The 11,061-nt window shown below is 41.5% G+C and overlaps 1 protein-coding gene across 1 annotated transcript; it reads left to right on the forward strand.

Moving 5' to 3' along the window:
* The first annotated feature begins 955 nt into the window (after nucleotides 1–955).
* Nucleotides 956–6,625, forward strand: LOC104957431 (glutamate receptor ionotropic, NMDA 2C-like). Its single transcript, XM_010785061.1, has 4 exons — nucleotides 956–1,223; nucleotides 1,322–1,509; nucleotides 3,238–3,470; nucleotides 4,364–6,625. The coding sequence occupies exons 1-4, from the start codon at nucleotides 1,156–1,158 to the stop codon at nucleotides 5,978–5,980; spliced, it is 2,106 nt and encodes a 701-aa protein (XP_010783363.1). The 5' UTR covers nucleotides 956–1,155; the 3' UTR covers nucleotides 5,981–6,625.
* Nucleotides 6,626–11,061: the final 4,436 nt, after the last annotated feature.

Raw genomic sequence — 11,061 nt, forward strand, 5'->3', positions numbered from 1 at the left:
ATAAATATGTAATTTACAACAGCTGTACGCTGCTTGAAAAGCTTGAAAATGCACCTTGAAAATGCTTGAAAAGTGCTTGAATTTGACTTTGGAAAAGGTGTAAGAACCCTGTATTTGACACATTTGCTTACATGTTGTAAGAGCTTGGTAGGGTTTTGGTCAATGCTGTTGGCTTGGCATGTGGGTTTCATTTATCTCTCTATGCTTTCATTTGTTATATATAAAGTGGCAGATAGGGCTGTACCCGAATATTCGTTAGTTGGAGTACTATTCGGGTTTCAATTTCGTTATTCAGATATCGTTTTTTTTTTATCGCGCTGCGGCTGCCAATTTGAATTGATTGAAATCTCCAATATCAAGGCAAGGCAAGGCAAGGCAAGGCAAGTTTATTTATATAGCACTTTTCAACACAAGGCATTTCAAAGTGCTTTACAACAAAGGAAAGACATTAAGACATATATCAACGTAAGAGCTTGTGCCTCTTCGGGGGGTGCTAACACTTAACCATAAACGTTATCGTTTACTTTCTCCGTCTTTATATGTAGATATGACTTTTTCTCCGTTAATCTCCGTCACATTGTTTCCATAGCAACAACAACTTCCTGTCAACAGCGCTAACTCTCCTTCAAAATAGAAATACAAAATAGGAAGCCAAGCCAAATTACACTTAAGACATACAACTGCAACGAAAGTAACAAACACAATGTAATATCCTTTTCAATTCCAAAGAACACAAATTGGGTTGTATACATTAACAAATAAAACAAAACAACAATACTGTAAAATAACAAAAAGAATGCCGTGAATAAATCGAAATACTCGCGTTGAAGCGGTTCGCTGTTGATTACTACGCACCCCCCCCCCCTCCACGCGGAACGAATATTCGCTGCTGATTACTACCGAATATAGTCCGAAAAATGGTATTCGGGACAGCCCTACCAGGAGGGAGACACACACAAACACAACACGGCACGTAACATACGCTACTACTAAATTATAGAAAATGTAACTTTTATAAATCGATTTCAAAAACATGTTTTGACATTTTACCTCTCTCAACAGTTTCAAAAGCCACAGGAGCAGTACCCTCCGTTCCGCTTTGGTACGGTCCCAAATGGAAGCACAGAGCGCAACATAAGGAGTAACTACCCCGAGATGCACTCCCACATGGTCAAATACAACCAGAAGGGAGTAGAGGATGCCCTGAACAGCCTCAAAACAGGGTAGGTGTCAGCCAATGCTTGTAAAAATATATTTACAGAAGAACTGCAAGCCAAAGCGGTGCAAACAGTTACAAAATGCCCATTTCTCTTCCTGCTAGGAAACTGGATGCCTTTATCTACGATGCTGCTGTGCTGAATTACATGGCTGGCAAAGATGAGGGTTGCAAGCTGGTGACCATTGGCAGTGGGAAAGTGTTTGCCACCACTGGTTATGGCATCGCCCTGCAGAAGGACTCACGCTGGAAACGACCAATTGATCTGGCCCTGCTCCAGTTCCTGGCTGATGGTAAAGTATTCATATATGTGCAATTATTATTACATTTCACAGAATATTACCAGCACTGCTATAATCGAGGTATAACCATTTAGTAAATTGAATAAATGGATAAGAATAGATATTTATAAAAACAGTGCAACATTTATGACAATGACCCTAACCTTACATTAAACCAATGTACATACACTCACAAAGCACTCAGGGCTACAAGGATAAACAATATTATTATAGTAAAACTCATCCAAATTGGAGACATGCCATAAGCGCATGTCAACAAAACTAAGTTCCAAGAAGTGATTCAAAATGTGACACTGCTCTGCCGCTCCTTGGGCGAATTATTTCAAAGCCTAGGGCAAATCACTGGTTTCTTTTAGAAGAATTATGCAGCATAAGACAAGACTAATAATACAGCCCAATGCACATCATGTTGAACTGAGAGGCCTTACTCAAGGCTTTGAAATTATTACTTTCAGCTGCAAAGTCATATCATTGAGAATGTTGCAACTTGCCAGATATGTTGACCTTTCCTATGTATGTCAATAAACATGGAACAGCATACACATGTAACTGGGTTCAATGAGATGCAATTAGACAAAACTGTATAGTTTTGTTTAAAGGTAGGGTAGGTAAGAATGGAGAAACCAGCTCAAGTGCGCTAGAATTTGAAAGTACACAACCGGAACAAATCTGCCCCTTCCTTCAGACTTCTTTACAGAGCCCCTCCTCCAACACACAAGAACGTGCACATGACCAATGAGGGCACGAGATAAGTTTGTGCACAGATGGAAGGCTGACAGGCAGGTAGGCCGTCCAGTTATTTTAGCCGGGCCGGCTAAAATAATTGGTCGTGCTTTTTACAGCACCACGGCTTCCACAGATGACTTTTTTTAATGTATTTATTGTCAAAGCATTTAATGAATTCATTGCTCTCGGGATGTTAAGAGCATTCCATGGATTATAACAAAAATTGTTTCTGAAGTTAATTACTTACACCACCTTTAAAGTGGACCTATCATGCTATATTTGAATAATATATTGTAGGGCCATACCTATATAAAACATGTCTGTGAAGTTTTTTTTTCAAAATACCAAACAGATCATGCATTTTAGCCATGCCTCATTTTGCTCTATTTGCTCTATTCCAGCCCTGTCTTCACAAGGGCTGATTCTGAGGCAAATGAGCTGCAGCTGACCTCGCCGAGGCACGAGCGTCATGTTACCATGCTGTTACCATACTGTTACCATGCTGTTAGCATGCCACGCAACCTCTCATTCCCCTGATAGGTGGAGAGTTGTCCATATAGGCAGAGCACCCCGTTTTCACAATTTCAAATCTGTATCAGTCTGTATCAGATCTGTTGCAGCCCCGTTTTTAGAGATTTGGGTATGGAGGAAAAGAGAGAGGGTTGTGTTTTCTGACACTTGGTGAGTTCCCTGACACACCGGGGACACATTCATCTATAAAAGACGTACAAAAGTGCATTTTTCATGATAGGTACCCTTTAAGGTATCACAAGCTGAAACATTTCGGGCAGCTATTATTTGCTTTGCTTTAGGACAAACAACTGCTGTCTCCTTAAAAATATATATATTATAAGAAAGTGATGAGGATTGGTCTGGGATTCACTAAATCAAGCAGGAAAACTGTAAAACCTCATCCAGTTGAATGTTGGGTGCTGTTTATTTTTGAAAGGATTTCATTATCCCATGAAATAAGACTGTGCTCCTCACTCACAGGCGACACTCAGAAGCTGCAGACCGTCTGGCTCACAGGCATCTGCCGTAATGAGAAGAAAGAGGTGATGAGCAGCAAGCTGGACATTGACAACATGGCGGGGGTCTTCTACATGCTGCTTGTGGCCATGGGCCTGAGCCTGCTGGTTTTCTCCTGGGAACATCTGCTCTACTGGAAACTACGACATTCAGTCCGCGAATCAGAGCGCCTGGACTTCCTTTTAGCTATCAGCAGAGTAAGTCATTCTTACAGTTTATGTAATGCCCTCATTATCTTCATATAATAGAGTCATGCAGTGACAATGTATTTATGTAGGCCGACACGGAAGTTAGAATCGCAAGGGGTCCCTTGAAACAAAAAATAAGCGCTGTGGCAAACACACCTTTGTGATACGTAACACTTTTTGTTCAGTAGGATAATATCCCTATATTAACACCACTTTGTGATTTTTTTCAGTGTAAAATCGGCAGTTATAAAAAGCTATAAACAAACTACAACACGGTCGCATGGCTGCTCATTACCACGGCGAATCTAAATGTGTACTCGTGTTGTTGTGATGATATTCAGTAGTTTTTTTAGTCACTTGTTAAGAACAGCTGTTTTCTGAAACTTCAATAAAAAGATCACTGTGCCTGCAGCAAAACATGATTGAAAGCCTTTTGAGAGTTTTGTAGATTGTTGGTGGACTCTGGCATCTGATTTGGCTTTAAAGAGACCCTATTATGCTTCTTGGGGTTTTCCTTTTTCTGTAGTGTTTTCTATAGGTTTTTGTTCGTGCAAATTATCTGCAAATGTTAAAATCCTAAAGTTCACTCCAGGGGGAACTTCTCTCCTACACACTCCCCCCACCCCTTTCTGAAACACCTCGGAATCCTTTGTTTTCTTCTGCAACATAATGACATAACTATTTAACACCTGCGATTCGATAGCGTTCCAACTGACCAATCAGAGCACATTGGGCTCTTTTCACGAGAGAGGGTGAAAAGTGGTGCTGCAGCACAGGCAGTATGAGAAAAATAAGGCACTCTTTGAACATTAAAGCATGTCAAAAATGTCACACTAGAACAATACAAATATGATAGCATATTCCTCTTTAAGATAATAATTTCACCATGTGTTACTTTACAGGGCATCTACAGCTGCTTCAGTGGAGTAGAGCACACTGACCACAATGGGAGCTTGCAGACTCCGGACGTCACTACCAACTATACACAAGCCAATATGCTAAAAATGCTGAAGACAGCCAAGGACATGGTGTCCTCTGCCAGAGTGGAGAACTCTCTAGACAATGCCACCAAAACAATAGAGCACTGGAGCAGGCGGGGGGGCGACAATGTTCGGGTTGGCCTGCCACCTAGAGTTACAACCACAGACATGGCTCATTGTCGTCTGCCGTATATCTCCAGCATCTCAGACAACCACTCACAATACCCTCAGAGAGCCCTCACACCCACGTTTCCAATTCATTATGGGGACTCCTCCACCCAGCCACTCCTGGAGAAGCCCAGAGTGGTGACCCGACCCACCCCGCTGCGATATACGCTTCCCAGCCGCAACAGTCAGCATGTCTTAGAGAGGACTCTGCCCATCTCCAGCCTCAGCAGTCCTCACATCGCCATTCGGGACCCTGTTACCCCTGGTACTTCTAACCCCCACCACAGCAGCAGGCTGTATGTGGAAAACCCGGCCCGGCACCCCCCGTCACCTTTTGTTCCTTACAGAGAGTTCCAGGTGCCCAATATCTACGTAGATAGAGGACCACTGAGGAGGAAGTTCAGCTACCCCCCTGACTGTGTGAGCCGGAAGAGGCGGACCCATAGCTATGTGTTTGATGCTGCAGATCCCAGAGCCAGAGCTGACTACGATGAACCTCGGTCCTGCCTTGCTGAGTTGAGGGCCAATCACCTCCTTAACAACCATGCCCCTGTGGGTGCTGCCAGTGGCTGCACTGCGGGACATTATCCAGGCACCAGCACAAGTTGCAACTCCTGTATGAAGTCCTATCTGGAGCCTGAAATGGAAGACGTACCACTCCTGGGGAAGGACAAACTCAACCGTCGGGCCTCATTCCTCAAAGCAACATGGGGCAACGACAGGATCCATCAGGTAGATGAAACAAAGCCCTCAACATCTGCTTCCTCCGCCCGTGTAGACATGCCTGACCTTTTTCCTCGGGTGGTAGTGGCCAACCCAAAGCCCCACAAGCTATATGGCAGTCTGGGGCACAACTTGTCCTGCTACCCCTTGGCTGCTGAGCCTGCTTACTTGGACCCGGCACACATGGGATCCTACCCCTACAAGCAGAAGCTCAAGTACTGTGAGTCCACCCGGCTGCCCTCTTACAGGGAAGCCATCCTGCAGAATGCCGCTGCCCTGCGCCGCTCCTCCTCCACAGTGGTGCACAGACACTACTCCACCTACCTGAACTCGTACACAGACTTACCGGTGTATGTAGGGCCACTTGCCCAGGGACCGCCCCAGTTCTATGGCAGTTCCAAGGACATGTGTCACTTGTTTCCCTGTACAAGTCACTGCCCGGATAACGCAGCAATGATGCCTCGTATGAGCGACAGGCAGGTGGTTTACCACAACAATATGTTTGGGCCCTACGATGGTTCAGGGAAGAGGGAAACCCCAGGCTCTGGGAGCAGAGAGCGGAGGCAGGTGTTGGTGGCGCGCAGAGTCAACAGTCCCTATGTGCCAAAGCCCTGGGGCAGGGTATCCAGCCTGGAGTCTGAGGTCTGAGCCCCTATACTTACTGAACCTCCACTAGGCTCTCAAACTGAGCCCCTCTACTGAGGGGCATGCCTGGGGGTTCTCCACTCAGTCTCTGGTTAAAGCAAAAATGTAACTCTACACCAATAGTGTATTTGAGAGTGTTTGCTCTCAATTATCAGTGCAATAATACCCTGGGAACTAAATGTTAAGGAGAAGACATTGACAAGCTGGGGCTTTGTAAACTAAACTGAAAAATACTTATAAAAGAAAAGGCTCTGTTGAAAAGTATTTAATACATAAGAATTTAGCCTGTTGATTGTTAAAGGATTTTTTTAATCTGTGTTGCTATGTGAAAGATTTATGAGAGGCAATATACTGTAGCCTCTCAAACTAAATACAACTTGAGACATTTATTTCTTCTCTTTTTCTTTTAAAAATCATTCCAATACCCACCATTTAAATTGAGAGATAAATTATTAAGATATATTTGTGATCAAACCACTGACATGCCACCCATGAATTTTCTAAGTCCACGGCCACACAGTTGCTCTGAGGTTTTCATGTAATTTGAGCGGGATTTTAATAAGGGAAAACCATTAAAGTATCACATGTATTATCATTGTTACACTACCCTTTAATAAAGAACAAGGTCATCTCAAGGGCCTTTTGGAACCGTCTGTCATCTCAATCTATATGTTAAACATGTTCTCACATCATAGAGTCAGTGATATAATGAATGTGGCTCTCCACTATACACACAATCTATTACTTCAATCTGCCAACTCTCACAGAACGGATGATTATGTGAATATGGTTTAAGTTCAAAGATGAAATTGAGACCGTGGGCACTATGTGCTTCAACAGAGTGCTTTTAGCCATTAAAAGTAATAGCCTATAGTGATATGGGATAGATACATCTGCACCCACCAATTCACTTGACACGCAGCAGAAAGCAAGCACAATCCAGAAAAGCAGCATATAATTATTAAGTTATGCACATAACAAATAAAAAAAAATTGTTTTTAATAAGACAAACTCTTTTTAGAAATGATGATGTTGTGTTGATAAGCAGCAGATGAGCATCAGTACATGGCTCTAGATTGGAAATGGAGCAGAAGTGTAAATAATAAAAAGGTGGCTAAGCAGCTTCGTTACATTTATGATTAGATGATTAACAGTAAAGCAAGCTGACACACAAACATGATGAATTGAGTTTAACAATGTCTCCAATGCTTAGAGTTAAGGTGAGAGGTGTTTAAGTCAACGTTCCAGTTCCTTCAGTGTACTTGACTCTTGATTCAGTCCTCTGAGGATGGCAGCAGGGAGACATTTCGTAAATTATCAAAGAAGAAATGGGTCTTTGACTAAGACAATGGACAGGTTTTTTTTAATCCCTAAAGCAAGTGCCATTACCTTGATTGGCAGGTGGATTTTCGTAAAAGCACAACATTATGCTAGAATTACAGGATCACAAGACCACACACAAATATATGCAAAGAGCTACTGGCAGGAACGGCGTTGTTTAAGGTGTTTGTGATGCGACAAAGAGAGAAGACAGTTATTGTGAAACAATGGTAGCGGCTCCTAGAGAGGTTAGCGTAGATGCTGCAATAGCATCAGTTATATCAGAACTTCTCCTCCCTAATAAGCTTTGGCAAGAATGTGATTGAAAAAATGCTTCATTCAATCACCTGCCAAGTATTTTTGAAAGTGCCTTCCCTTTTCTAAACAGTTTCCAATGATGGCTACTCAGATGGTTTGTGACACAGAACCAGCTGAGATGCAGTGGTGGAATAGGTATTTAGATCCTTTACTTAAGTAAAAGTAGTAATACTTTGTTCTAAAAATCCTGAATTCAAAATGTTACCTAATTAGAAGTATTGCCAGTTAAATGTACTTAAAGTATCATTACATTACATTGCATTTAGCTGACGCTTTTATCCAAAGCGACTTAGTGCATTCGACCAACAAGATACAAACTAGAAGAAAACAGAATCATATAAGTACATCAGGTTTCATAGAGCTAAAACATTTCAAGTGCTATTCAACTGGCTTTAAGATAAGCCAGTCCTTTATTAGTATATAAGTGCTTTGTTAGTAATTCTATCGCTCGAAGTGGAGTCGAAAGAGATGAGTTTTCAGTCTGCGCCGGAAGATGTGTAAGCTGTCTGCTGTCCTGATTTCAATGGGGAGCTCATTCCACCATTTTGGAGCCAGGATAGCAAACCCACGTGTTTTTGCTTATGGAAACTTGGGTCCCCCCCCATCAAAAGTAAAAGAACCCATTATGCACCATGGCTGTGTTGAAAGTATTATATTGTTATAGAATATTAAATGATTCCTTATTTAATTGTTTACTAATACATGTAAGATCATTTAAATGTTCTAGTTTGTTAGTATTAAGAACATTTTAGATTTGTTTTAAATATATTTGTAGTACCATACTGCAGTATAATCATATAATTGTAATGTGTTTTATGTGTAAACAGTAGCTGGTAACTATTTTTGTTAAATACATGTAGCAATGACCAAAGAAGGACCATAAATGTTCTAAAAATGTAGTGGACTAGAATTAAAAAGTAGCAAAAAGTTGAATTAAAGTATGGCAAAAAAGTATTTAAGTACAGTAGCTGAGTAAATAACTAAAATAAAAAATGTAAATCACATGGGTGAAGTGTATAAAATAGAGCAAACGAGAAAAAATCACAAAATCCATCATCACATTTGTGCAAAACAACAAGCAAAAGAAGATTCACTTAAAATGAATACCAAATAACACAAATATCCTGCATATAAACAGCAGCATGAATAATCAACGAGAAGCAGATTAACAGAGCCAAATCATAAACTCTTGATATGCATCTTAACATAAGCAATAAGACCTTATTCAAGTGATAAGTGACTAGGGTCTTTTAAGAGTGAAGTAACATCGTTCCAAGCTACACAGACAAGAACATTTGCTTCAGAATTAAGTGAACAATATGATGAAGAACTGTGAATATTGTCTAAATATTACAGAAAATAACTATATGGCAACAACAAACACTGGTGTTTACATCCCTGGAGCAAACATAACGTATTATTCTTAGTTTCAGGGCTGATTACAAAACAACAACAACACCAAACAAGTGAGGGGACTAGAATGCAAAGCCTATCGAGCCCATAAAACTCACTACTCAGACATACTTATCCTTATCATAATTGAACACAGCAAAAAAAAAAAACTCATTAAAGCGTAATAAACCACGTGCCAAACCACAGCCAGAGGAAAATTAGCTCATTCAGAGAAACAAATGAAATCAGAATTGATACCACTGCAACGGTGTACATGCAAAAGAGCAGCAATAACAACACAAGAGCGGCATAAACAGCCAGCAGTGTCAGCAGACAGCATATTTACAAGAACATAAATATTGACTGAACAGAGCCTAGATTGTGTGCCAATTTTATTGTACCTATTAACTGTATACACAGTGTGCACTATACTTTAATTTATAGTATAATGTTTTTGAAGTTTGTGTATAAGAAATCAACATCCTCTGTGTTTTTAACAGGAAACGATACAATATCGGTGCCATCCATTTTGAAATGCCAAAGTTTTCAAAATATGTATTTGTATTTTTGTTATTTTTCCAATGCCTGTCTGGAGCTGTCTAGCTATTATTTGCAATTTGAATTTATTTTTTCAATGAAAACCTGTAGTGTGCACAGCAAAAGTATAAATTATTAGAGGACTCTTACCTTGCTGAGTAAAACAGTGATTGTCAGGGTGTCAGCTCAGTCCATTCTGGAAATTACTACCCAGGCTACAAGCTGCATGAACAGGAAATAATATATATAGAAATTAGTAACCCGATAATATAGAAAAATAAGTAAGGACATTTCCATCGCTTTTTACTTTGCAATAGTTTTAGAAAATCGCAAAAAATAAAATAAAACAACAACCTGAAGTTAATTTAAATGCAAAAAGAATAATGCCCATTACATTTATTACTGAAACACCAATATTAATGTTTCCCACTGCACAGATTAACAGTATCACAATGCAAAATAACAACCCAAAGTTCTGCCACAATAAGACAATCTATCCCTACAAATGCTTGATTAAATCAGAAGGGATTAGATCAAAATAGTGTGACGACCCCTGCTTCACTGCCTATGCTGGTGTGGGTGTGCCTGTGTGTGGGTGTGTGTGCTTCTCTCTCCCTGATTGTATCCAGGTGCAGCCTCTCTCCAGGTGCTCCCAATCTGATCAGCGCCTCTATAAAGGATCTAAGTAGGCTGCAGTGGCTCTCTCTCTGCCCGGGGGGAACGTAGGAGGAAGAGCAGCCCGGAACAGCTATCCTCCTGCATAGAGCTTGTTAACCCTGTTTGGTGGTCGGTTGTTTTGGGGAGCGTGAATAAACTCCTCTTTTTTCCATACTCACGTCGTCGTCTCATCGCTGCGTTTGTTATGGCTGAGAGCCAAGCCGTGACAGCTGGGGGCTCGTCCAAACCGGTAAGATAAGCTTGGGTGCGTGTGAGTTAGTTTGTTGTTTTGTGTGGGGTTTCTCCTGATAGGTGGTAGCGACGGTTCCCTTGGGACCGTTGTGCGGGGTGTTAATGTTGTGGTGAAAGTGGCTGAAACCTCGGTTTGGGGGCATGGCCGTGGTCGCAGTATTTTTGCTAGCTTGCTAGTCGCTTTGCTCGGCCAGCGGTCTTTAGTGCATAAGTACCCGCCGCAAGTAACCACATGAAGACCAGGGAGGAGATTAGTTAGCGGGTGTCGTAGTTAGTGGGGAAACTCCAATCAGTTTTTTTTCTTTTCTCTCTTTTGTCTCACTGTAAGCTCGGTGTTGCGTTGTAGTATGGCGGAGGTAGACGCGTTTATCAGTGCTCCCTCTCAGGAAGCCCTTGAACATTTCTCAATGGAGCAGCTGCTCGTTATTGCGGAACATTTCTCGGTGGAAGTTGTTGGCGATAAGAGGCTAAAAAGCACTATAAAAACCTCTATTGTGTCGGTGTTACGTGAAACAGGAGTGCTTCCGGAAGTTAAGGAGGGGTGTTAAAAACCTCTGTTGCAGCTAGTTCACTGTCCTTTGAGCAGCAGAAGGAGAATGTTGTTGTTG

The sequence above is a fragment of the Notothenia coriiceps genome, unplaced genomic scaffold (genome assembly GCF_000735185.1).
Source record: "Notothenia coriiceps isolate Sejong01 unplaced genomic scaffold, NC01 NC01_scaffold00027032, whole genome shotgun sequence".
NCBI lineage: Eukaryota > Metazoa > Chordata > Actinopteri > Perciformes > Nototheniidae > Notothenia > Notothenia coriiceps.

Bases quoted from the DNA above. Each gene is read 5' to 3' on its own strand.
- LOC104957431 (XM_010785061.1), top strand. From the start codon at position 1,156: ATGCACTCCCACATGGTCAAATACAACCAGAAGGGAGTAGAGGATGCC. The intron at 1,510-3,237 runs GTAAAGTATTCA...CCTCACTCACAG, and splicing joins GCTCCAGTTCCTGGCTGATG to GCGACACTCAGAAGCTGCAG. The intron at 3,471-4,363 runs GTAAGTCATTCT...GTTACTTTACAG, and splicing joins TCCTTTTAGCTATCAGCAGA to GGCATCTACAGCTGCTTCAG.